The 26,282-nt window shown below is 44.2% G+C and overlaps 1 protein-coding gene across 22 annotated transcripts in view; it reads right to left on the reverse strand.

Moving 5' to 3' along the window:
- CLASP1 (cytoplasmic linker associated protein 1) overlaps nt 1-26,282 on the reverse strand; it is a 442,952-nt gene that overhangs the window by 90,370 nt on the left and 326,300 nt on the right. For all 22 annotated transcript variants that reach the window (XM_038747595.1, XM_038747592.1, XM_038747590.1 and 19 more), the window contains 2 exons: nt 23,524-23,667; nt 748-891 (listed from right to left, as the gene is read on the reverse strand). In XM_038747595.1, coding sequence (XP_038603523.1) covers nt 748-891; nt 23,524-23,667 — 288 coding nt within the window. The remainder of the gene's footprint in view (nt 1-747; nt 892-23,523; nt 23,668-26,282) is intronic.

Genomic DNA, 26,282 nt, shown 5'->3' on the forward strand with positions numbered 1-26,282 from the left:
AATCAGAGGATCTGGGCTCTAATCTCCAGTCCTGCCACATATCTGCTGTAGGCACATCAATTCAACTTCTCTGGGCCTCAGTTCTCCCCTCAGCTGCAAAATGGGGATTCAATACCTGTCCTTCCTCCTTCTTAGACTGTGAGCCCCTATGTGGGACCCCATTACCATGTATCTAGACTGTGAGCCCACTGTTGGGTAGGGACCGTCTCTATATGTTGCCAACTTGTACTTCCCAAGCGCTTAGTACAGTGCTCTGCACTCAGTAAGTGCTCAATAAATACAGTACATAAATACATAAATACAGTAAATAAGTACAATAAGTACAATACAGTAAATAAGTACAGTGCTCTGCACTTAGTAAGCACTCAATAAATACGATTGAATGAATGTATCTCCTCCAGTGCTACGGACAGTGCATGGTATGTAGTAAGTGCTTACCAATTAGTACAATTATTATTATTATTATTACATAGCACTCGCTTTTTGGTCTCTTTAGAGATGTGACGGTGTCTATCTACAGGAGGATTAAGCCTGTGTTTAAGAGAAGGGAGTAAAGGGAAGCGGGTGCAGAGAAGGGAAGGGAAGGGGGAGAGCAACTTAGGCAATCTGTCCAGCCCATAAAGAAAAGCTAATATTACCAGATCACGGACAGCCCAAGAGGAGGCTTTCAATGGTTTCCCTGAAATAACCATTTGGCTGGAAAATTCCCAATGGGTTTCCCGAAGAAGAGCAGCTCAAGTCACTCACCACACTGGTGTTGCTGGAGTTCTTGAGGTGGTTATGTAGAAGCTTAGTGGCCCCGTCCTGGAATGTTTTGGGCAAGGCACCAAGTAACATGGTAAACTCGGGAGTGTTCAGTTCAAACAGCGAGATCAGAACGATTTGAGCGGCCTGGAAAAAGAAAATCCAGTCATTACTTGTTCAAGTTTCAGCAGCTCATGGGAAGAGAAAGTGAATCCTTATACAACAGAGTTCCCATGGATAGACAAAAAGAAACAGCAATTCATACGTGTTAAAAAAAAAAACCCTCAAATTAATCTTTTGATCACCCCTGCTCCCTCTCCCTTCTGCAGATTTGTACCCTTTATACTCTTTATGCTTTCTGCAAAATGACGAGAACCCACTTCTCTGAGGGAAAAAAAATTCAGATACATAATAATAATAATGATGGCATTTACTAAGCGCTTACTATGTGCAAAGCACTGTTCTAAGCTCTGGGGAGGTTACAAGGTGAGGCTCACAGTCAATCCCCATATTACAGATCGGGTAACTGAGACACAGAGAAGTTAAGTGACTTGCCCAAAGTCAAACAGCTGACAAGTGGCGGAGCGGGATTAGAACCCATGACCTCTGAGTCCCAAGCCCGGGCTCTTTCCACTGAGCCACGCTGCTTCTCTAAAGAACAAGGTCTCAGTATGGACTTCTCCTAAACTTTGAGAAACTTGATTTTTTGCAATTAATTTAGGTAGAGTGTGCAGTGAATAGAAGTCTTTCTGGCGATGAAGGTGATAGCTAAGTAGTAGAAAGCAGCAGGGAGATGGGATAATTGCAATTGCACTTGACCTAAACTAAAGATCTGAAATGGCACCTTCAAGTACTATGTCGTTTTCATTATAAATTTAACTGCTAGCCTGTCTTAGCAACTCTGTTTTGGTTTTTTTTTAAATATTTGTTACACGCTTACTATGTGCCCGGCACTGAACTAAGCTCTGGTGTTGATACGAGCTAATCAGGTTGGACAGAGTCCCTGTCCCACGTGTACCTCACAGCTTAATCCTCATTTTACAGATGAGGTAACTGCGGAGTGGAGAAGGTAAGTGACTTGCCCAAGGTCACACAGCAGACAAGTAGCAGAAATGGGACTAGAACCCAGGTCCTCTGACTCCCAGGCTGGTGCTCTTTCCATTGGGCCAGCACTGTGCTCTCCCAAGTGCTTAATACAGTGCTCTGCACACAGTAAGAGCTCAATAAATACCACTGATTGATTGACTGATAGATTAAAAAAAAAACTCAGGTGATTTGTGCTTTGGTAAGGAAAATCCCCTCAAGATCAAACTACAGTTTAATAATTTTGGAAATCCACTTGGGGAACCTAACAAATCTTACACCTTTTCCAGAAAGGTGAAAACACCGTCACACTAAAAACGGTAATGGGATTGTAGTACTCAGTTTCCAAGTATTACAATATTCAATATGTTATTTCGGAGGTGTTTCCAGTTTTGAAGTTGAAAACTGTTTGGGAGAACTTTTGTAAGATTGATGGCCCAGAGGAGTATTTTACAAAAGGAACATTCCAATGATTTCAATTATTACTAACGTTCAATCCATAAATCATTATAGTCAAATTGATGATGTGTTGGGATAAGAAAATAGTCCTGGTAAAAATGACGTATTAGAATGGTTAAAGTAAAGGGAAATGTTCTGAGCATACTGAGATTTTGTAAGAACATATTTCTCATGGAATGGAGAAAAAATCAACTTTTCCCCATAGTCCTTTGCTCCTTGAAAATTCAAACTGAGTCACTACAGGGAAGTCTGGCCTTCCTGGAGAACCCAATGGCAGTGAATTTCTGATCATACTACAAAATGAATGTTGCTTCACCACAATAGAACTCACCCGACCAAAAAAAAAATCATTTTTTAGAAAGGAAAAGTTGCAAAACAGTGAAGACTGCGTCATTTCAATACATATGCATTGTGCAGTGTCATTTCAGCAGAAAGAATATTAAAAAACCCGGCAAAATCTACAAATGGCGGAGGGGAGCCTCTCCAACATTGGAAATGATTCTTTCGGCAGTTGGGTTCATTGGTAGCAGCAAAATTGGGCAATTGAATAAATAGCAGGGAGGGAAAAAAATCATTTAGCAATTTTAAAAAATTGGGGCTTATCTTTCCACTTCATTATGACCTACCACTGAAGAGTTTATAAGACATTTCCGCTCTATTGGAGCTGGACTTACTACACTATTGGATTTGAGAGATTCTCATTTTTCCCAGGAAAAGGCACACAACTAATCCCAACCACTGAACCTACTCGTCTCATAAGCTGAAAACATGCCGGGTGAAGAATGGACAAGAGATGTCGTGCTTGGGAGGGGAACTATGGTTCCAGGGACTCAAAAACTGAACCACCTTGGGTAATTCTTTGAACTATTTCTCATATCTGTCAAATAAAATAATGCTTTGTTCAAAACTATTTAGACAGGACTTGGATTTGCAGGATTTTTAAGGATATTAAGCCCTCTTTTCCCCAAATCCCTCTCCTTTCTGCATCATCTATGCACTTGATATTCACCCCACCCTCAGCCCCAAAGCACTTACGTACAAATTCATAATTTGTTTATTCATTCATTTCTTTATTTTCATGTCTGTCTTTCCCTCTAGACTGTACGCTCCTTGTTGGAGGGGGGCATGTCTACAGTACAACCGACTCTGTTGTACTGTACTCTCCCAAACGCTTAGTACAGTGTGCTGCCCACAGGAAGCACTCAATAAAGACCATCGATTAATTGATTAAAAAAACAGGCTCTCCAACAATAGGCCACTGTTTGGCAGGTTGAAATTTTAACTCTCAGTGCTTTGCACACAGTAAGAACTCAATGAATATGACTGAATGAAGAATGAAGAAACTACTAACTGCAAAATGGGCAATCCCACCAAATGAAACCTAAGGCTTTTTAGGTAAAATGACCAAACCTTATTAAATACAGCTTATAAAGTGACACTTTGCACTTACAAGAAAAAGCAAAACATTCTTCTAATTGGATCAGTGGGCCCTAGAGATGTGGAAATTGAAACCTCAAATCTTCCTAATAAATGGGCACCCTGTCAAAACCTCCTACATCAGACATGAGATTTAAAAAAAACACTGAAAATAAGAGTTGTAAATCCGCTTGGGTGGGATTTAAATATTTTCCTGGGCCCTAAGAGATAAGATGGAAAGAAGAAAACGTGACAACTGAGCTATTACCCTCCTTTTGGGAAATAATTCCAAACACCCAAAGAGAGATGAAAACACATATTCTTAAAAGCTTCATGCAACATTCATGATTAATGAATTAGAAAAGAGAGCCTATTAGAGGTTCCTGTTAGTAACTTTGGGCAATCTTATGACATGGGTAGTAAAATTAAGCAGCGTGATAACACTGATTTGTTGCTCTCTCTCTTGCCAAAAGAGCTCCAAGAGGAACAGCTTTCTGGCCACGTTTTCTATAAGGTGTTTCCCCACCCGACTTGCCCCTGCACTTAAATACCCACAGCCTGGCACTGCCCCTCACACTCTCTAATCTTACTTTTATTGACAGAACACCATTCCCAATCAATCAATCAATCAATCGTATTTATTGAGCGCTTACTATGTGCAGAGCACTGTACTAAGCGCTTGGGAAGTACAAATTGGCAACACATAGAGACAGTCCCTACCCAACAGTGGGCTCACAGTCTAAAAGGGGGAGACAGAAGACTCAGCTTGGTCAAAAAGCTACAAATGGAGTAACAAAGAGAATTCTGCTCTTTCATAGGAGAGAAAATGAAGAAATTACATGAAATGCCACAGTGAAGTCCCAAAATATTATAGTCTAACAGTTCAGTGGAATGGTAAAGTGCTAATTTTGGAAATGGGGATGGTGAGGGGAAAGAAATGTAATCTTTGTTGTAAGAGTAGCAAAATCAGCTCCTTCCCAGTTACTCTGAGAGCTGCAGCTCATTAAGGATTTGCCCTCAGACTCACTCCTTGGAGAGAGATTCCAGAATTCTCTGCATTTGGAAAAAAGGACCACTTCATTGTACTAAGAAATTATTTATCAACTTCTAATGTGGGGCTTTTCTACGCCCAAACTGACACCTGCCAATTCAGCAATGAAATCTTTCCTTTTTCTCCTGCTTTTATAACAAAAACCTAAATTCCACCCTGGATATTTAATTTTGAAAACAGTTAATAATAAATCAGCATACTACAAGCAAACAAAAAGAGGCACACGCAGACACAAAGTATCATAACAATAGTTTAGTTCGCATCACAATCTTTTCCACGTCTCCACCAAACCAGTTTGTATTAGGAATCTAGAATGCAAACGGAAAGTGTATCTTTTAATAAGTGTGCATCACTTTCAGTCTACCTGTTTACATTTTTCTTCCAAGTTTCCTTCTCCGGGCCCAGAGGAAGCTGTAGCTGACCTAGTTGGGAAATCCTCACCTAACCGACCCTGATGAAGCTGAGACTGACAAATAGGAAAGGGGATAGCGTTGATCAAAGAGCAAAAAACAAGACATCAAACTCTGGATATAATAATAATAATAAAGATGGCATTTGTTAAGCGCTTACTATGTGCAAAGCACTGTTCTAAGCACTGGGAGGATACAGGGTGATGAGGTTGTCCCATGTGGGGCTCACAGTCTTAATCCCCATTTTATAGATGAGGTAAGTGAGGCTTAGAGAAGTTAAGTGACTTGCCCAAGGTCACACAGCAGACATGTGGTGGAGCCGGGATTCAAACCCATGACCTCTGACTCCAAAGCCCGGGCTCTTTCCACTGAGCCATGCTGCTTCTCTAATATGGGTATGGGATTTGGGTTTTACGGTATGAATACACTTCGGTTTCTTCAGTCCTCTCTGAGAATATACCTTCCTAAAATTGAACTTTCAGAATACCGTTTGACCAAAAACACATCATTTCTTTAAGCATTTTCTGGATCCGTTCACCTTCCCCGCCTTCACCTGCTCGCCTTGACACTCTCGGTATTTTCAGTGGCAAACCTTTGGGAGCTGAAATCCCATCGTTTGAACTCTACCGGTTTATCCCAAAGCAGATGGCCACTCCTTCTTCAATGACCCCGTAATTATACCCTGAAATGTGGGCAGAGATCAGGTCGACCTACTCAACTGTGGTGCATCAATCATTCGATCCTATTTACTGAGTGCTTACTGTGTGCAGAGCACTGTACTATGCCCTTGGACTCTCCCAAGCGCTTATTACAGTCCTCTGCACAAAGTAAGTGCTCAGTCAATAACACTGATTGATTGCAAAGCTCACTGTGGACAGCGACCATGTCTATTAACTCTTGTTACATTGTACTCTCCCAAACGCTTAGTATGGTGCCCCGCACACAGTAAGCACTCCATAAATCATTGATTGATTGACTGACAACAAAAACCTGATTTTCCCGAACTGGGATAAATTCTGTGTACATACTTTTTCTCAGTATTTCGGAATGATTCCCTAGTAAAAACGCCCTCCAATTTTCCACCTGAAAAATCAGATAGAGAGGAAAATCTGCCCAAACAAAACGTAATCAAAAAAGAAATGTCAACTGGTAAAATAGAAAGTCCAAAGAAATGTGCCAGGACTCTAATGAATAACCAACAAAATCCATGCGGAATCCCCAAACTCCTGCAGCTGGCATAGAATCTCTAGTTGTGTATATTTGTTCATATTTATTATTCTATTTATTAATGATGTGTATATATCTATAATACTATTTATCTAATTTGATGCTATTGATGCCTATCTACTTGATTTGTTGACTGTCTGCCCCTTCTAGACTGTGAGCCCGTTGTTGGGTAGGGAATGTCTCTATCTGTTGCCGAATTGTACTTTCCAAGTACAGTGTTCGGCACACAGTAAGCGTTCAATAAATACGATTGAATGAATGAAAAGAGGTCCCCAATCTTAATATATGATATATATTTATTGTTGTACTCTCCCAAGTGCTTAGTACAGTGTTCCGCACTTAGTAAGCACTCAATAAATACTGCTGAATGAATGAATGATGAATAGATAATTTGTTTAGCGCTATGAATCAGGCACCGTGCTAAGTTCTGGAGCAGATACAAGATAACCAGTTTGGACACAGTCCATGTCCCACGTGGGGCTTCCAGTCATAATTCACATTTTTACAGGTGAGGGAACTGAGGCACAGAGAAGTTAAGTGACTTGCCCAAGAGCCCATTAAAATGTTGTGAGGCCCCGTTCTCATTAAGCCCTCATTTTCACATGTAGCTGTTTCCCACAGCCGAATTCTCCTTCAGCAGCCAGGCGACTGCTGGCACAAAACGAAACAAAGATGACATCAAGTCCAATTTGACAACAAATTGACTCACAGAGCTACCGTCAGAAACACAGGAGTTACATACCAAAAGGAAGCAGCAATATGCCAGCAGCAGGAATTGCTTCTTGCATTTTACAGTGTTTCTGATTGCTCAAGTGTACCTGACAACATGCCAGAATCATGGTGGAGGACTTAAGGCAAAAGTTTATTATCTGAGTTGAAATTGATTTCTCCAGCTTGGAGGCACCGTTTTCCTCTCTGTTTGATATAGACTGCCTTGCATATGAAAATAATGTATTAATTATAATAATAATGATGGTATTTGTTAGGCACTTACTATGTGCCAAGCACTGTTCTAAGCACTGGGGTAGATACAAGGTAATCAGGTTGGACGCTGTCCCTGTCGCACTTGGGACGAACATTCTAAGTAGGAAGGAGAACAGGTATGGAATCCCCATTTTACAGATGAGGAAACTGAGGCACCGAGGAGTTAAGCGACTTGTCCAAGGTCACACAGCAGATAAGTGGCAGAATCAGGATTAGAACCTCGGACCCTCTGACTCCTAGGCCTGTGCTCTTTCCAAACTCAGCCAAACTCGATTTCATCCCTCTACCTGTAATTTCTTTAGTGTTTCTCTCCCCTGGTAGACTGTAAGTTCCCTGAGGGCAGGGATCGTGCCTACTAATTTTACTGTATACTCCCAGACTGAGCCCCCTCCTTCCTCTCCCCCTTCTCCCCATCTCCACCTCCCCTGCCTTACCTCCTTCCCCTCCCCACAGCACCTGTATATATGTAAATATGTTTGTGTGTATTAATTACTCTATTTATTTATTTATTTATTTTACTTGTACATATTTATTCTATTTATTTGATTTTGTTAATATGTTTCTTTTTGTTCTCTGTCTCCCCCTTCTAGACTGTGAGCCCGTTGTTGGGTAGGGACCATCTCTATATGTTGCCAACTTGTACTTCCCAAGCGCTTAGTACAGCGCTCCGCACACAGTAAGCACTCAATAAATACGATTGAAGGAATGAATGAATGTAATTTCTTTAGTGTTTCTCTCCCCTGGTAGACTGTAAGTTCCCTGAGGGCAGGGATCCTGTCTACTAACTTTACTGTACACTCCCAAGTGCTTAGTATAGTGCTTAGCACAGAGTAAGTGCTCAGTCAATAGTAGTCTGCCAGAATCTATTTAATGCTTACTGTATGCAGAGCAGTGTACTAAGCACTGGCCAGAGGACAATAGAACAACATCATCAATCGTATTTATTGAGCGCTTACTGTGTGCAGAGCACTGTATTAAGCGCTTGGGAAGTACAAATTGGCAACATATAGAGACAGTCCCTACCCAACAGTGGGCTCACAGTCTAAAAACAGACGCATTCCCTGCCCACAACGATCTTACAGTCTAGAGGGGGAGATAATTGAACGATAGGTCTTGGATGCAGCCATCTGCAAAACGGCAAACCTTAGAGCCGTAAGCAGAGTTGCAGACACAGGGGATGGCAGGGAGTCAATCCTCTACTGGCTCCACACCACCAAGTGTGGAGGGGAGAGGGAGAATTGAAGCAGAACTTAATCTGCCTCCAGGGTGGATTAGCTTTGCTTGCACACTTCTGTGTGCCTTATTTCCATCTCTGCGGTTCATCAGACAAGAGAATTTGCATTATTTAAAGACTGTGCTCACACACTCTCACTCACACACATTTTTAGTCCGACCATTACCCTCTGGGGCCCAGACCCTTCAGTAGCACTCTGGAATTCTACCAGGTCAAAAGCATAATGATCTGGAATTAAGTGCACGTTGGATGGCCCATTGTTGGGTAGAGACCGTCCCTAGATGTTGCCGACTTGTACTTCCCAAGCACTTGGTACAGTGCTCTGCACACAGTAAGCGCTCAATAAATACGATTGAATCAACGAATGATGGGTGAAGAAATACACAGGGTTGACTTTAGCCTGCTGTGGTGAAAGATGGTTGGAGGACAAAGCCTGTGTTTCTCCACACAAGGCCACAATTTTTCAATAATGGTATTCGCTGGAACAAAATTCATTCATTCATTCATTCAATCGTATTTATTGAGCACTTACTATGTGCAAAGCACTGTTCTAAGCGCTGGGGAGGATACAAGGGGATCAGGTTGTCCCACGTGGGGCTCACAGTCTTAATCCCCATTTTACAGATGAGGGAACTGAGGCCCAGAGAAGTGAAGTGACTTGCCCAAAGTCACACAGCTGACAATTGGCAGAGCCGGGATTCAAACCCATGACCTCTGATTCCAAAGCCCGGGCTCTTTTCACTGAGCCACGCCGCTTATCATTTTGACAAAATGATATTTGGTCAAGATTTCTGCGTCTCTCCTCCGTTAAAAGTGTAAACTCTTCGTGGCATGGAATGGGTTTTGGGTTTCTGTGATACTTTCCAAGCGCTTAGTACAGTGCATTCCTTTAAATAGGCACTCAGTACCGTTACAACACATATACATATAATTGTCCTCCATCTCTGAACAATCAATCAACAATAAATGTAGTTATTGGACACTTACTGTGTGGAGACCACTGCAATGACCGCTTGGGAAAGTACAACAGAGTTGGTAGACCTGTTCTCTGCCCACAATGATCTTACAGTCTACATGGGGTTACAGACATTAATATAAATAAATGAATTGTTGCATACACAGATGATGTGTGGCTGGGGGAGGGATGAATAAAGGAGTGAGAAGCAGCATTGCTTAGCGGAAATAGCATGTGCTTGGGAGTCAGAGGGTGTGGGTTCCAATCCTGGCTTCACCACTTGTGTGCTATGTGACCTTGGGCAAGCCATTTAACTTCTCTGTGCCTCAGTTACCTCATCTGTAAAATGAGGATTAAGATTAAGACTGTGAGCCCCATGTGGGACAACTTGATTACCTTGTATCCACCCCAGCGCTTGGAACAGTCATTGGCACATAGTAAGCACTTAACAAATATCATTATCATTCTTCTTCTTCTTCTTCTTCTTCTTATTATTATTATTAAAAGATGCAAACCACAGGCAAAAGCAACACAGAAAGAAGTAGGAGAAGAAGAAACGAGGCCTTAGTCAGGAGATGTGCTTTTAATAAGACTTTGAAGGTGGGGAGAATCATCATCTGTTGGATATGAAGACAGAGGGCATTCCAGGCCAGAGGCATGGTGTGGGCAGGAGGTCATCAGCAAGACAGACAAGACTGAAGTAGAATTAGTATGTAGTAATTAGAGGAGTGAAGTGTGCGGCCTGGGTTGTAGTAGGAGAACAGCGAGGTAATGTAGGAGCGGGAATGGTGATTAACTCCTTTAAGGCCTTGGGTAAGGCATTTCTTTTTGACATGGAGGTGGGCAGGCAACCACTGGATGTTCTTGAAGAGTAAGGAAATATGGACTGGCTGTTTTTGTAGAAAAATGATCTGGGCAGCAGAATAATAATAATAATAATGTTGGTATTTGTTAAGTGCTTACTATGTGCCAGGCACTGTTCTAAGTGCTGGAGTAAATAATAATAATAATAATAATAATAATGATGGCATTTGTTAAGCGCTTACTATGTGTAAAGCACTGTTCTAAGCGCTGAGGGGATACAAGGTGATCAGGTTGCCCTGCATGGGGCTCACAGTCATCATCCCCATTTTACAGATGAGGTAACTGAGGCTCCGAGAAGTCAATAAATACGATTGATTGATTAAGCGACTTGTCCAAGGTCACACAGCAGACATGTGGTGGAGTCTGGATTCGAACCCATGACCTCTAACTCCAAAGCCCGGGCTCTTTCCACTGAGCCACGCTGCTTCTCTAGCCACGCTGAGTAGATACAAGGTAATCAGGTTGTCCCACCTGGGGCTCACAGTCTTCATCCCCATTTTACACATGAGGGAATTGAGGCCCAAAGAAGTTAAGTAACTTGTCCAAGGTCACACAGCTGACAAGTGCCGGGGCCAGGATTCGAACCCACGAACTCTGGCCCCCCAGCCTGTGCTCTTTCCCCTAAGCCATGTTGCTTCTCAGTATGTAAGCGGCGTAATGTCATGTGGATGGGAGTGGGGAGACACAAAAGGCAGGAAGATCAGCAAGGAGGCTGATGCCGTTGTCAAGGTGGGCCGGGATAAGTGCTTGGATTAATGTGGAAGCAGTTTGGATGGAGAGGAAAGGGTGGATCTTAGCAATGTTGTGAAGGCAGAACCGACAGAATTTGCTGATGGACTGAATATGTGGGTTGAATGAGAGAGGAGAACATTCAAATATTTATTTTGATTACTATGCTTGTCAATTATTTTTGTCTGCAGTTCCTGAATAGAGTGTTAACTCCTTGTGGGCAGAAAGTGTGTCACTTCTCCGTTTTGTACTTCCCAAGGCTTAGTACATTCATTCAGTCATTCAATCGCATTTATTGAGTGCTTACTGTGTGCAGAGCACTGTACTAAGTGCTTGGGAAGTACAGTGCAAGGTACCAGGTGAGCAATTAATATATACTATCACTAGGAGGCCACTTAACCAAAATGGTCTTTGGAAGGTCAAATGACTCGATTTAGATTAGCATAATTTGCAATGAGGGCTAATTCTCTGGAGAAGACACTAGGAAAAGTCCAGGGAAAATAAAAAAAAATAAGAGGCAGACTAGCAGCTAGATGGATAGAAACCATATCAACGACAACGGAAGAACCGTTAGAAAGGTTGCGGATTATGGCAGAGGATAGGACCTTTCTGGAGAATGTATATCCATGGTTGTACTTCCGAAGCGCTTGGTACAGTGCTCTACACACAGTAAGTGCTTAATAAATATGATTGAATGAATGAATGAATGAACGAAATGACATCCCTGCACTTAGTAACAATAACAGGAGGCCACTAACAATCAATCAATGGCACTTAATGAGTGTTTATTGCGTGTTGAGCACTGTTTGGGAGAATACAATGACTTGGTAGATTGTGAGCCCACTATTGGGTAGGGACTGTCTCTATTTGTTGCCAACTTGTACTTTCCAAGCGCTTAGTACAGTGCTCTGCACACAGTAAGCGCTCAATAAATACGATTGATTGATTGATTGATTGGTAGACATGATCCCTGCCTTCAGGGATCTTACATTAATGATACCATTATTCAGGGGCTTTTCTCTGAAGAAATCCAACATTCCTGAAGAAGCAGGGTAATTATGCATATAGCCTTAAATGTGATTGCTAGAAGCAACTCCAATTGATCTTTGTCTTTTGGGTGCTTTCTTTTTTTTTTTTTTGACCAAGCTTTTCAGCTTTTCAGGTTTCCAGAGGTATTTCTTATTAAGTATACACTGATAATATTTACACTGGCTTACAGGTCTCAAATTTCAGATTCAAAACAAAATAAGAAGTGAGGGCCACTGTTTTGGAAACAGGACTAAGGACAGCAAGGATTTTTTTTTTGTTCTCTGAGCTTGCCACCCAGTAAACACAGTTAAATTCAAAAGGTTGGGTTTAATGATTTCTTTCAACAGGAAATCCACTTCCTAGTGTGCCCAAATGCCAATGCTGATCGAAACTGTCAGTAAATGTTTACTGCTCCTGAACTCTATAGTCTTGCCTATTCCTAGCACTTTGACAGAGAAGCATTCATTCATTCAATCATATTTATTGAGCGCTTACTGTGTGCAGAGCACTGTACTAAGCGCTTGGGAAGTCCAAGCTGGCAACATATAGAGACGGTCCCTACCCAACAGCGGGCTCACAGTCTAGAAGGGGGAGACAGACAACAAAACAAAACATATTAACAAAATAAAATAAATAGAATAGTAAATATGTACAAGTAAAATAAATAGAGTAATAAATCTGTACAAACATATACACAGGTGCTGTGGGGAGGGGAAGGTGGTAGGGCGGGGGCGATGGGGAGGGGGAGAGGAAGGACGGGGCTCAGTCTGGGAAGGCCTCCTGGAGGAGGTGAGCTCTCTGTAGGGCTTTGAAGGGAGGAAGAGAAGCAGTGTTGCCTAGTGGATAGAGCAGAAGCCTGGAAGTCAGGTCCAAATCCAAGCTCTGCCACTTGTGTGCTGTGTGATCTTGGACAAGTCATTTTACTGCTCTGTGCCTCAATTACCTCATCTGTAAAATGGGGATGAAGACTGTGAGCCCTGTGTGGGATATGTACTGTGTCCAACCTAATTATCATGTATCTACTCCAGTCATTAGTATTGCACATAGTAAGCTCTTAACAGGTACCATTAAAAACAAAAATGTGACAGCATCGTGAGGGGCTCCTTGTGGAGTAGGAATATTTTATTTTAGGCCTTTGAGTGCCCAGAAGAAATCCCTCAACTGAAATAACTTTAAGTTCCAGGCCAGAGGTAGGATGTGGGCCAGGGGTCAAAGGCGGGACAGGCGAGAAAGAGGCACAGTGAGGAGGTTAGCGGCAGAGGAGTGGAGTGTGTGGACTGGGCTGTAAAGGAAGAGAAGGGAGGTGAGGTAGGAGGGGGTGAGGTGATGGAAAGCCTTGAAGCCGAGAGTGAGGAGTTTTTGCTTGATTTGTAGGTTGACAGGTAGCCACTGGAGATTTTTGAGGAGGGGAGTGACATGCCCAGAGCATTTCTGTACAGAGAAAATCTGGGCAGCAGAGTGAAGTATAGACTGAAGTGGGGTGAGACAGGAGGATGGGAGATCAGAAAGGAAGCCAATGCAGTAATCCAGTCAGGATAGAATAAGAGATTGAACCAACAAGGTAGCAGTTTGGGATGGAGAGGAAAGGGCGGATCTTGGCGATGTTGTGAGGGTGAGAATGGCAGGTTTTGGTGACAGATTAGAGGTGTGGGGTGAATGAGAGAATGAAGTCAAGGATGGCACCAGGGTTGCGGGCTTGTGAGATGGGAATGATGATAGTGCCGTCCACGGTGACGGGAAAGTCAGGGAGAGGGCAGGGTTTGGGAGGGAAGATAAGGAGTTCAGTCTTCGACATGTTGAGTTTTAGATGGTAGGCAGACATCCAGAGGGAGATGTCCTGAAGGCAGGAGGAGATACGAGCCTGGAGGGAGGGAGAGAGAACAGGGGAGGAGATGTAAATTTGGGTGTCGTCTGCATAGAGATGATAGTGGGAGCGAATGAGTTCACCAAGGGAGTGAGTATAGATGGAGAACAGAAGGGGACCAAGAACTGACCCTTGAGGAACCCCTACAGTAAGGGGATGGGAGGGGGAGGAGGAGCCCGTGAAGGAGACTGAGAATGTATAGCCAGACAGATAAGAGGAGAGCCAGGAGAGGACGGAGTCCATGAAGCCAGGGATAGATAAGGTGTTGAGGAGAAGGCGATGGTCCACAGTGTTGAAGGCAGCTGGGATGTCGAGGAGGATTAGGATAGAGTAGAAGCCACTGGATTTGGCAAGAAGGAGGTCATTGGTGACCTTTGAGAGGGCAGTTTCGGTGGAGTGGAGGGGATGGTGCGAAAGCGACATTGGGGTGCAAGAAGGAAGCCGACACCTCCTTCTTTCCCGGTGAGTCTCAGGGAGTGGGAGAAGAGGTCTCTGCTGGAGAGAGCAGCAGAAGAGACCGTGTCATCCGAGGTGAGCCAAGTCTCGGTGAGGTGAGGAAGAGGAGAGAAAGGGAAAGAAACAGGTCAAAGATGAAAGGGAGCTTACCTATAATGGAGTGGGGGTTCCAAAGGCCACACCTGGCCTCAGTTGTGGAGGGAGGGGAAGGAGGGGGAAGGGTGTGAAGGATGGGGAGGGTTTGGATGGGAATGAGTTGGTGGGAGCCTGGGCAGAGAGAGAGGGAAGAGGGGTAGTGATGAGAAAGGAGAACTGGGATGGGATGGGGGTGGGGAGATAGGGAGGAAAGGGGTTGGAAGGGAGGGGTTTGGCAGGGAACTGCGCAAGGGCTGGGGGATGAGGGCTGGCATGGGTACAGAGGGATTCGAGGAAGGGGGCAGGGAGGAGGGGCGGGGCGGAGCAAAGGGAGGGAAAGAGCTGGGTGGGACGGGAAGGGGAAGGTGAGGACTGGGAAGGGCAGATGGGAGCAGGTCATGGTGATGTCAGCGAGGTAAATGACAGCACAGAGAGCAGTTAACAATTAACATGCAATGGCAACAATAAAATAAGCGGGTGATGCCCAGAGCAGAAGGTTGAATTATCCATGGGTCAATCAAATCAAAGAGGCTAATGGCAAGGAGAGTCCAGGGGCTCTTGCCTGAATTGTCTCTGAGGAAGAGGGGGATGGAGTCCTGTGGATGGGAGTTCTGGGGGAGGGCGAAAGTGTTATGGGGGGCATGGGGGACAAAGGGCCTGGGGAGGGGAGTAAACAACCAAAACACATGGGTGGGCTGAGTAGGTGTGAATGCAGGTAGTTGTTAATACTAACACGGTGAGAACAGAGAAGCAGCATGGCTCAGTGCAAAGAGCCCGGGTTTGGGAGCCAGAGGTTATGGGTTCTAATCCCGGCTCCACCACTTGTCAGCTGTGTGACCTTGGGCAAGTCACTTAACTTCTCTGGGACTCAGTTACCTCATCTGTAAAATGGGGATTGAGACTGTAAGCCCCTTGTGAGACAACCTGATCACCTTGTATTCCCCCCCCAGTGCTTAGAACAGTGCTTTGCACATAGTAAGCGCTTAACAAATGTCATAATTATTATTAACAAGGGCCTCATCACCCAGGGAGGGGGGCGGGGGTGAATCAGTCACATCCAGTCCGAACACAGGGAAGGAGGGAGAGGAGACGTTGCAAGGAAGGTCACTTTTTTTTTTGGAGGTGAGGTCTTCATCCCCCCCATCTTACCTCCTTCCCTTCCGCACAGCACCTGTATATATGTATATATGTTTGTACATATTTATTACTCTATTTATTTATTTATTTTACTTGTACATATCTATTCTATTTATTTTATTTTGTTAGTATGTTTGGTTTTGTTCTCTGTCTCCCCCTTTTAGACTGTGAGCCCAATGTTGGGTAGGGACTGTATATGTTGCCAATTTGTACTTCCCAAGCGCTTAGTACAGTGCTCTGCACATAGTAAGCGCTCAATAAATACGATTGATGATGATGATGATGATGAAGCAGGAGGACACAATGTCCCACATACCTGTTTGGCTACCTGGACAGACTAGAGGTCGTTCCACGGGGTTACTCTAAGCGGCCTTCTGTTACTGGGCACTTTGATACTTACTCCACCCCTAGACCCATAGCACTTATATTCACCATCATCATGGTATTTACTGAGTGCCTACTATGCACAGAGCACTGTATTAAATGCTTGGTGAGAGAGCATACTACTACAGAGTTGGCACACATATTCTATGCCCATAATGTATACTTTGCCAACTCCCCTATCTGTAATTGATTTTAATTTTGGACTCCCCTTCTAGACTGTAAGTTCCTTGTTGGAAGGGATCATTCATTCATTCATTGTCGTATTTATTGAGCGCTTACTGTGTGCAGAGCACTGTACTAAGCGCTTGGGAAGTACAAGTCGGCAACACAGAGAGACGGTCCCTACCCAACAACGGGCTCACAGTCTAGAAGGGGGAGACAGACAACAAAACAAAACATGCAGACAGGTGTCAGAATCGTCAGAACAAATAGAATTAAAGCTATATGCACGTACCTACCAACTCTATTGTACTGTACTCTCCCAAGAGCTTCCCACAGATCTTGGCACATGGAAAGTTCTCAATAAATACCACTGATTGACCGATTATAAAAAGAGATTTGTTAGAGCAGAAGGAACTCAGAGCTTCCAATTTCAAAAGCCTACACAGAAAGGCTAACTAAATTAATTTTAATACCAGTGGTCCATAAGGATCACACTCATTCTAAGAACATCAATTGAAGTTTGGGAGTATTAGGGGTAGGGATTGGGTGGGGGGGGAATACGAGGGATAATTGGCAAACTCAGTGATCACTTAGAGGAGATAAATGTTTATGCCTTTTTAAAGAGGCAACATTTAACGGTGTTTGTAATTTACTTGAGTTCTTAATGACAGGACAGGCTTGGGGAAGGAGGGGAAAAAACTTGAACAGGGAAGGCAGGGAAATCCTGAGGGGAAGAGGTTTTTTCTTTTTAACTATATTTAAATATATTTATCAGCAAGAGTAGGCTATATCCCTCCTCAGTATTCAGCCCCAAAGAAATTCTGAATGAGAAGAATAATGTCCCACTGACCCGTCTTTTTTAATTCTCTATACAAGCTACATCCTAATGTGCAAGGGAGACTCACGTAGCTTCAGGAAGCCTTCCCCAATTAATTCACTATTATTATTCAGAATAATTACATTAACTGATTAATAATAATTAATAATAAAAAATGATAAGTCTCTCAATGACAGCTCAGCACTCCAACTTAGCACTTGAGTACTGTATTCCTATCTTCAGCACTTGTATTACTGATGTGTGCTTTTTATGTATTTCCCTATTCATTTGTACATATTTGTCTTTCCCTTACAGCCAACAGGGGAAGACAGACACATTGCAGATTAGGGGAAATGGCAGAGAATAAGGATATGTACATAAGTGCTGTGGGGCTGAGGGTAGGGTAAGAGTATCAAAGTGCTTCAAAGGTACACACCCAAGAGCACAGGGAGAGAGAAAGAGTGGGAAGATGAGCGGTTAGATGGGGAAGGCTGCTTGGAGGATTTATAATTTTAATAGGACTTTGAAGATGCAGAGAATAGTAGTCTGTCAGATATTAAGGGGAAAGGAGTTGCAGACCAGAGGGAGGATGTATACATGGGGTAGATAACAAAATAGAACCCACAAATAATCATCATCACCATTATCAGCATTCTCATCATCATCATCATCATCATCATCATCATTAATCGTATTTATTGAGTGCTTACTGTGTGCAGAGCACTGTACTAAGCGATTGGGAAGTACAAGTCGGCAACATAGAGAGATGGTCCCTACCCAACAGTGGGCTCACAGTCTAAAAGGGGGAGACAGAGAACAAAATCAACCATACTAACAAAATAAAATAAATAGAATAGATATGGACAAGTAAAATAAATAAATAAATAAATAAATAGAGTAACAAATATGTACAAACATATAGACAGGTGCTGTGGGGAAGGGAAGGAGGTAAGATGGGGGGATGGAGAGGGGGACGAGGGGGAGAGGAAGGAAGGGGCTCAGTCTGGGAAGGCCTCCTGGAGTAGGTGAGCTCTCAGTAGGGCCTTGTGAGCTCTCAGTAGGGCCTCATCATCATTATTGAGCACCAGGAAGAATATGAAGGCAAAAAAAAAAAAGATCAGAGTGGAAAAACTGGTGAACTTTCAGCTATTTAATTGAATAGTCTTTAAGATTTCTTTCTTGAATGCTTCACTAATCAACAGCTAGGACATCAATCATATTTATTCAGCACTAATTGTGTGCAGAGCACCTTACTAAATGCTTGGGAGAGTACAACAGAACAATATAACAGACACAATCCCTGCTTTAAAGCTCTCCATCCCCTTGCCCCCTCCTACCTCACCGCCCTTCTCTCCTTCTACATCCCAGCCCACACCCTCCACTCCTCTGGTGCTAACCTTCTCACTGGGCCTCGATCTCGACTGTCCCGCCGCCAACCCCTGGCCCACGTCCTACCTCTGGCCTGGAACGTCCTCCCTCTTCAAATCCTCCAGACCATCACTCTTCCCCCTTTCAAAGCGTGACTGAAGGCACACCTCCTCCAAGAGGCCTTCCCAGACTAAGCCCCACTTTTCCTTGCCCCCTGCTTCCACGTCACTAAGACTTTCTCCCTTTGCTCTTCTCCCTCTCCCTGCCCACAGCACTTATGTACATATCATCATCATCATCATCAATCGTATTTATTGAGTGCTTACTATGTGCAGAGCACTGTACTAAGCGCTTGGGAAGTACAAGTTGGCAACACATAGAGACAGTCCCTACCCAACAGTGGGCTCACAGTCTAAAAAGGGGAGACAGAGAACAAAACCAAACATACTAACAAAATAAAATAAATAGAATAGATATGTACAAGTAAAATAAATAAATTAATAAATAGAGTAATAAATATGTACAAACATATATACATATATACAGGTGCTGTGGGGAAGGGAAGGAGATAAGATGGGGGGGATGGAGAGGGGGACGAGGGGGAGAGGAAGGAAGGGGCTCAGTCTGGGAAGGCCTCCTGGAGGAGGTGAGCTCTCAGCAGGGCCTTGATATATACATATGTATATATCAATAATTCTATTAATTTATATTGATGCCTGTTTACTTGTATTGATTTCTGTCTCACTGCCTCTACAGCATGAGCCCGTTGTGGGCACGGATTGACTCTCTTTATTGCTGTATTGTACTTGCAAGCACTTAGTACAGTGCTCTGCACACAGTAAGCACTCAATAAATACGACAACGAATGAATGAATGCCCACAACGAGCTTACAACAAGTTCTTTAAAAAGATGTTTTAAAAAGGAAAAAAAAAAAGTAACTTGCGGAATTCATGGCCACACAAGGGGCAAACAGGCTGGCATTGTTTGATACAAGGATGTCACACCATGTACCAAAATGAGTCACCTAATCTTTCCACGCCTGGCATAAGAAGTCTTGACAATATTTGTTTTATTGACATGAATGGCCAAAGGACATTTGGAACCCCTGCCACACAAGGACAAAGTATCACCTTTTCTTGAAGCTACTGTTAGAAAAAAGCCAGTAAGTCAGGAAGGAATCGAGTTGCTTTTTTGGAAGAGGACGAGGGCCTTCACAGATGGGAGACTTTTGCTTCAGGGCCCACAGACCACGTTGGCGTTTATGGGGTGATTCGGGTGCAAATCTCAGGTTTTGCTACGGATGTTCATGCTCAAACTCTCCATATGAGAAGCAGCGTGGTTCAGTGGAAAGAGCACGGGCTTTGGAGTCAGAGGTCATGGGTTCAAATCCCGGCTCCACCAGTTGTCAGCTGTGTGACTTTGGGCAAGTCACTTCACTTCTCTGGGCCTCAGTTACCTCCTCTGTAAAATGGGGATGAAGACTGTGAGCCCCCCGTGGGACAACCTGATCACCTTGTAAGCTCCCCAGAGCTTAGAACAGTGCTTTGCACATAGTAAGCACTGAATAAATGCCATTAAAAAAAAAAAGTGGTGGAGGCTGGATTAGAACCCATGACCTCTGACTCCCAAGCCCGGGCTCTTGCCACTGACCCACGCTGCTTCACTAGTCCACACTACCTCTCCTTTATGTTGGTATCCCCTGTTAGAGTAGAAGCTTCTTGTGGGCAAGTAACATAACACATTGTACTGTGCTTCCCAAGCGCTTAGTACCATGCGCTACACCAAGTCGCCGTTCAAAATATGCTACTACACTCTACTACTACTACTACCCATTTAACTTTCCCATCTACTGAAACAGATTAATTATGAACTCATAACAACAATAATAATAATAATGGAATTTGTTAAGTGCTTACTATGTGCTAAGCACTGTTCTAAGCACTGGGGTGGATCAGAGGTAATCAGGTTGTCCCATGTGGGGCTCACAGTTTTAATCCCCATTTTACAGATGAGATAACTGAGGCCCAGAGAAGTGAAGTGACTTGCCCAAAGTCACACAGCTGACAAGTGGCGGAGCCGGGATTAGAACCCATGACCTCTGGCTCCCAAGCCCGGGCTCTTTCGACTGAGCCACGCTGCTTCTCTAATAAATACCACTAAATAAATAAATAAATACATTACTACTGCTACTTTCTGTTTGACTAACCTTACCACCGACTCCAACGGATTAATTATGAACGGGATTTAGAAAACCTTCCTCATGAACAAAGCAGGTACCACAATCCAAACCAGCTTTTAAAGAATAATCTAGTAACGAGTGACCCCGATTTATGGCCCAAAGACTTTAAATGAAAGGAGTTTGGGAAATGAGATTTCAGTAATGGTTTCTTTAATTGGTGTTTTTAACACAATTTTCTGGGATCCTGCCATCTTCAAAACAAGATTTACAAGTTTCCTCTGGCTCCAAACGGCTCGATTATTCAGTGAATGAAAAAAACAATTTCCCTCTCAACCTCCGCATGCCCCTAGCCCTGATACATTCCCTACTTGCCCTAGCCTGTGGGTCGGCGATGGTTAGATAGGAAGCGTGCTGGGATACTTTAGGAGTTACTTTTTCCATTTCCACTCTTTTGCCAATATGACTCCGCTTTTGGAGCGACATCCACTAAGCACAGAGTTTGAGAGTCCAGAAATATCTGCACTGATGCTCTCACTCCAATCCCACCTTCGTGGGGTGGTTTCTCCAGTCCCCCTCCATTTTTTCAGCTCCCCAAGCCTGGCAAACAACTTGATTTCAGGAAGTGAGGCTTTGGAGTGTTAAATTCAAGAGCTAGCATTTTCCCTCATCCCCGGCAAACAGATTCCTTGTCTCTGGGAATTGGGAACTAGATGCCTGCACAGAGCAAGCAGGAACAGCGAGGTGTTTTTGTTTAAACAATCGAGCTGATGACATGGGATTCTGGACAATGAACCACTTCCATCTTATAAATAACAGGCTGTTTGGAGAACAATATCATTGAGACATGCTGAAAACACTTTTCAATACAGCAAAATGTTTCTTGATAGCGTCTCAACAATCGTGGCATTGGAAAGTCACCAACCCGGATGCAAAGGAAACTCATACCTAATTCACATGAGGGTCTTTTTTCTTCTTTTGTAAATGGTATTTTTGAAGCACTTATTATGTGTCAAGCACTATTCTAACTTCTGGGGAAGATAGGAGATTATCAGGTTGGACACGGTCCCTGTCCACAGAGGGCTCACAGTCTAAGTTGGGGGGAGGAGGACTCGGTCTCCATTTTACAGAAGAGGTAACTAAGGCAACTTGCCCAAGGTCAGTCAGTCAGTGAATCGTATTTACTGAGCGCTTACTGTGTGCAGAACACTGCACTAAGCGCTTGGGAGAGTACATGGGAAGCAGTGTGGCTCAGTGGAAAGAGCACGGGTTTTGGAGTCAGAGGTCATGGGTTCAAATCCCGGCTCCATCGATTGTCAGCTGTGTGGCTTTGGGCAAGTCACTTACCTTCTCTGGGCCTCAGCTCCCTCATCTGTAAAAGGGGGATTAAGACTGTGAGCCCCCGTGGGACACCCGGATCACTCTGTAACCTCCCCAGTGCTTAGAACAGTGCTTTGCAATCAATCAATCAATCGTATTTATTGAGTGCTTACTGTGTGCAGAGCACTGTACTTGCACATAGGAAGCACTTAATAAATGCCATTATTATTATTATTACAATTTAACAATATAATAGATACATTCCCTGTCCACAGTGAGCATACAGTCTAGAAGACACAGCGGACAAGTGGCAGAGCTGGGATTAGAACCCAGGTCCTCTGACTTTCAAGCCCGTGCTCTATCTGCTAGGCCACGCTGCTTCTTTGGGTTTTCTGTGTTGAGTGTCATGGCATAATTATATTTTAAATTGAACTGCGGGGGATCTGATCATAAAAAAAACAAGCTCATCAAGACTATACCATGATGGTGCTGCCATAGAAAATGAAAGCAACTTCATAAGTTGCTTATAAGACCCATAAATTGACACATTTCATTGCACCGGGGAGAAAAGCACTTGTCATTCTTTATTAAAAAGGCTACAAGCTGCACCTAGATGTCACAGGGTGGTTATCCCAGCCTGATCCAGTGGAAAGACTTCAGGCCTGGGAGTCAGAGGACCTGGGTTCTAAGCCTGATTCCACGACTGGTCTGCTGTGTGACCTTGGGCAAGTCACTTCCCTTATTTGGGCCTCAGTTTCCTCACCTGTAAAATGAGGATTCAATACCTCTTCCCCCTCCCACTTAGACCGTGAGCCCCTTGTGGGTCGGGCACTGTGTCCAATCGGATTGCCTTGCCCCTACCCCAGCGCTTAGTATAGCGCTTGCCATGTAGTAAGAGCCTAACAAATACCACAGTTATTGCCTGTTCAGCACTGACGTTCCTCACAGGGCTCAAAGGAGAGAAGCAAGGTGTTCGGGGACTCCAAGGGACCCAGGATATCAAAACTGGAAGTTCGAAAGGAGGCCTAGAGGAAATATTTGGGCAACCCTGGAGCATGCCTGTGTGTTGTGACTTCCTTCTGAGTCCCAGTTACTGCACTTTGGTTGGAGGGAGCAGAGGAAAACCGATACCCCAGTGCCGCTCTTGAGTCATTCCCACTGTAACAGAAATGACCAGAAGCCTTATTAGCTTTAGTGCTCCTGAAAGCCTTCGTTAAATGGGCCAGCCACAGCAGCACAGCAGCAATATTATCATCATCATCATCAATCGTATTTATTGAGCACTTACTGTGTGCAGAGCACTGTACTAAGCGCTTGGGAAGTCCAAGTTGGCAACATATAGAGACAGTCCCTACCCAACAGTGGGCTCACAGTCTAGAAGGGGGATATTAGTGCTGCAAAGTCCATAAGGCAGCAACTCATCCATCAACTGCTGCTTTTCTCTGACTTTTGCGAAACGGTGCTACCAACCACGGACCGCCTTCAGAAAGACCACTCGTTTTGGCATCTCTGACCTACCTTCCTCACGTCGGAACTCTTTGGTTCTGTTGTCCAGGTTATAATTCGGGAGACGGCAAGCCTCGTCTCGCTAGAGTTGACGAAGTCCGTTGGATCCATCTGCCTGACCAGCGACTCGATGTACTTCAGGATGGCAACTTTGACCTGCAAGAGCCAACCGGGGAAACTCTAAATGCTCATGCTGACGGGCTGTTGGCCGAACCGCTTGTTTCCCATTTTTGAAGCCGTGGCAGTCCTCTAAATGTGCCGGGCATTTCATTCAGTCGTATTTATTGAGCGCTTACTGTGAGTAGAGCACTGTACTAGGCGCTTGGGAAGTACAAATCGGCAACATATAGAGATGGTCCCTACCCAGCAACGGGCTCACAGTCTAGAAGGGGGAGGCAGACAACAAAAAAAAACAAGTAGATAGTGGCAATACCATCAGAATAAATAGAATTATGGAATTATAGCTATATACACAATGCAGTTGGGACACGTGTGTCATGCACCACATGACAATTCAGACAGGGGTCCCAGAGCACCCTCCCCCAACCCCCTCCGGGGCTCAGGCTGCTACAAACAGGTCCCTGCAAATGCACAAAGCTACACTATTGCAGCCCGCCTTTAAAATAGCTCATATCATCATCATCATCATCATCAATCGTATTTATTGAGCGCTTACTGTGTGCAGAGCACTGTACTAAGCACTTGGGAAGTACAAGTTGGCAACATATAGAGACATCCCTACCCAACGGTGGGCTCACAGTCTAAAAGGGGGAGACAGAGAACAAAACCAAACATACTAACAAAATAAAATAAATAGAATAGATGTGTACGAGTAAAATAAATAAATAAATAAATAGAGTAATAAATATGTACAAACATATATACATATATACAGGTGCTGTAGGGAAGGGAAGGAGGTAAGATGGGGGGGATGGAAAGGGGGATGTATCATGCGGCAGAGCTTCACTCAGCTTAGTTCAGTGCTCTGTACACGGTAAGCACTCAATAAATGCGACAATGAATACTGAATTAACGACATTTATTGAGTTACTCTCCCAAGCACTTAGTAATAATAAATAATGATGACGGCATTTGTTAAGCGCTTACTATGTGCAAAGCACTGTTCTAAGCACTGGGGGTATACAAGGTGATCAGTTGTCCCACGTGGGGCTCACAGTCTTTATCCCCATTTTACAGATGAGGGAACTGAGGCACAAAGTGGCTTGCCCAAAGTCACACAGCTGACAAGTGGCGGAGCCGGGATTAGAACCCATGACATTCTGACTCCCAAGCTCATGCTCTTTTCACTACGCCATGCTGTTTCTCTTAGTGCAGTGCTCTGCACACAGTAAGCACTCGATAAATACGACTAAATGAATGGAGTGCTTACTGTGTGCAGAACCCCTCTGTATTAAGCGCTTGGGAGAGTACAATCCAACAGAATTAGCAGACACATTCCCTACCCATAACGAGCTTACAGTCTAGAGGTCTCGACTCCTGTGGGCAGCAGGCTGACTTGGTAGGAGAATCTGAACCCCGAACTTGCGCTTCCCGTGCCCTGGCTCAGCAGGGGATTGGAGGAGCTGGAACTCAGTCCCTGTTCCCTCTCCAGGGATGCTAATGCTGGGAAGTTGCTCCCTGGAGCTTCCCGGGTTTCTACATATGTGCTTTGTTGAGGAGCTGCACGGCCTAGTGGCTCTAGCTGGGCCCGGGAGTCATAATAATAATAATAATAATAATAATAATAATAATGGCATTTGTTAAGCGCTTACTACGTGCAAAGCACTGTTTTAAGCGCTGGGGAGGATACAAGGTGATCAGGTTGTCCCACGGGGGGCTCACAGTCTTCATCCCCATTTTACAGATGAGGTAACTGAGGCACAGAGAAGTTAAGTGACTTGCCCAAAGTCACACAGCTTACAATTGGCGGAGCCGGCATTCGAACCCATGACATCTGACTCCCAACCCCGTGCTCTTTCCACTGAGCCACGCTGCTTCTCTGGGATAATGGCATTTATTAAGCGCTTACTATGTGCAAAGCACTGTTCTAAGCGCTGGGGAGGTTACAAGGTGATCAGGTTGTCCCAAAGGAGGCTCACAGTCGTCATCCCCATTTTACAGATGAGGTAACTGAGGCACAGAGAAGTTGTGACTTGCCCAAAGTCACACAGCTGACAAGTGGTGGAGCCAGGATTCGAACCCATGACCTCAGACTCCAAAGCCCGGGCTCTTTCCATTGAGCCATGCTGCTTCAGAAGGACCTGGGTTCTAATCTTGGCTCCGCCGCTTCTCTGCTGCGTGACCTTGGGCAAGTCACTTCAAATCTCTGGGCCTCAGTTCCCTCATCTGTAAAATGTTGCCAACTTGTACTTCCAAAGCACTTAGTACAGTGCTCTGCACACAGTAAGCGCTCAATAAATACGATTGAATGAATGAATGAATAAAATGGGACCTGGACCTGGACTGTGTCCGATCTAAATAGCTTGAATCGTCCCCTGCGCTTAGTACAGTGCCTGGAATAAAGAAACAACATGGCCAGGCAAGAGCATGGGCTCGGGAGTTAGAGGACGTGGGTTCTAATCCCGCCTCCGCCACTTGTCTGCTGTGTGACTTTGGTCAAGTCGCTTCACTTCTCTGGGCCTCAGTTATCTCATCTGTAAAATGGGAATTAAGACTGTGAGCCCCACTTGGGACGAACTGATTAACTTGTATCTACCCCAGCGCTTAGAACAGTGCTTGGCACGTAGTAAGTGCTTAACAAATACCATAAT

Source organism: Tachyglossus aculeatus, chromosome 1, assembly GCF_015852505.1.
Source record: "Tachyglossus aculeatus isolate mTacAcu1 chromosome 1, mTacAcu1.pri, whole genome shotgun sequence".
Classification (NCBI taxonomy): domain Eukaryota; kingdom Metazoa; phylum Chordata; class Mammalia; order Monotremata; family Tachyglossidae; genus Tachyglossus; species Tachyglossus aculeatus.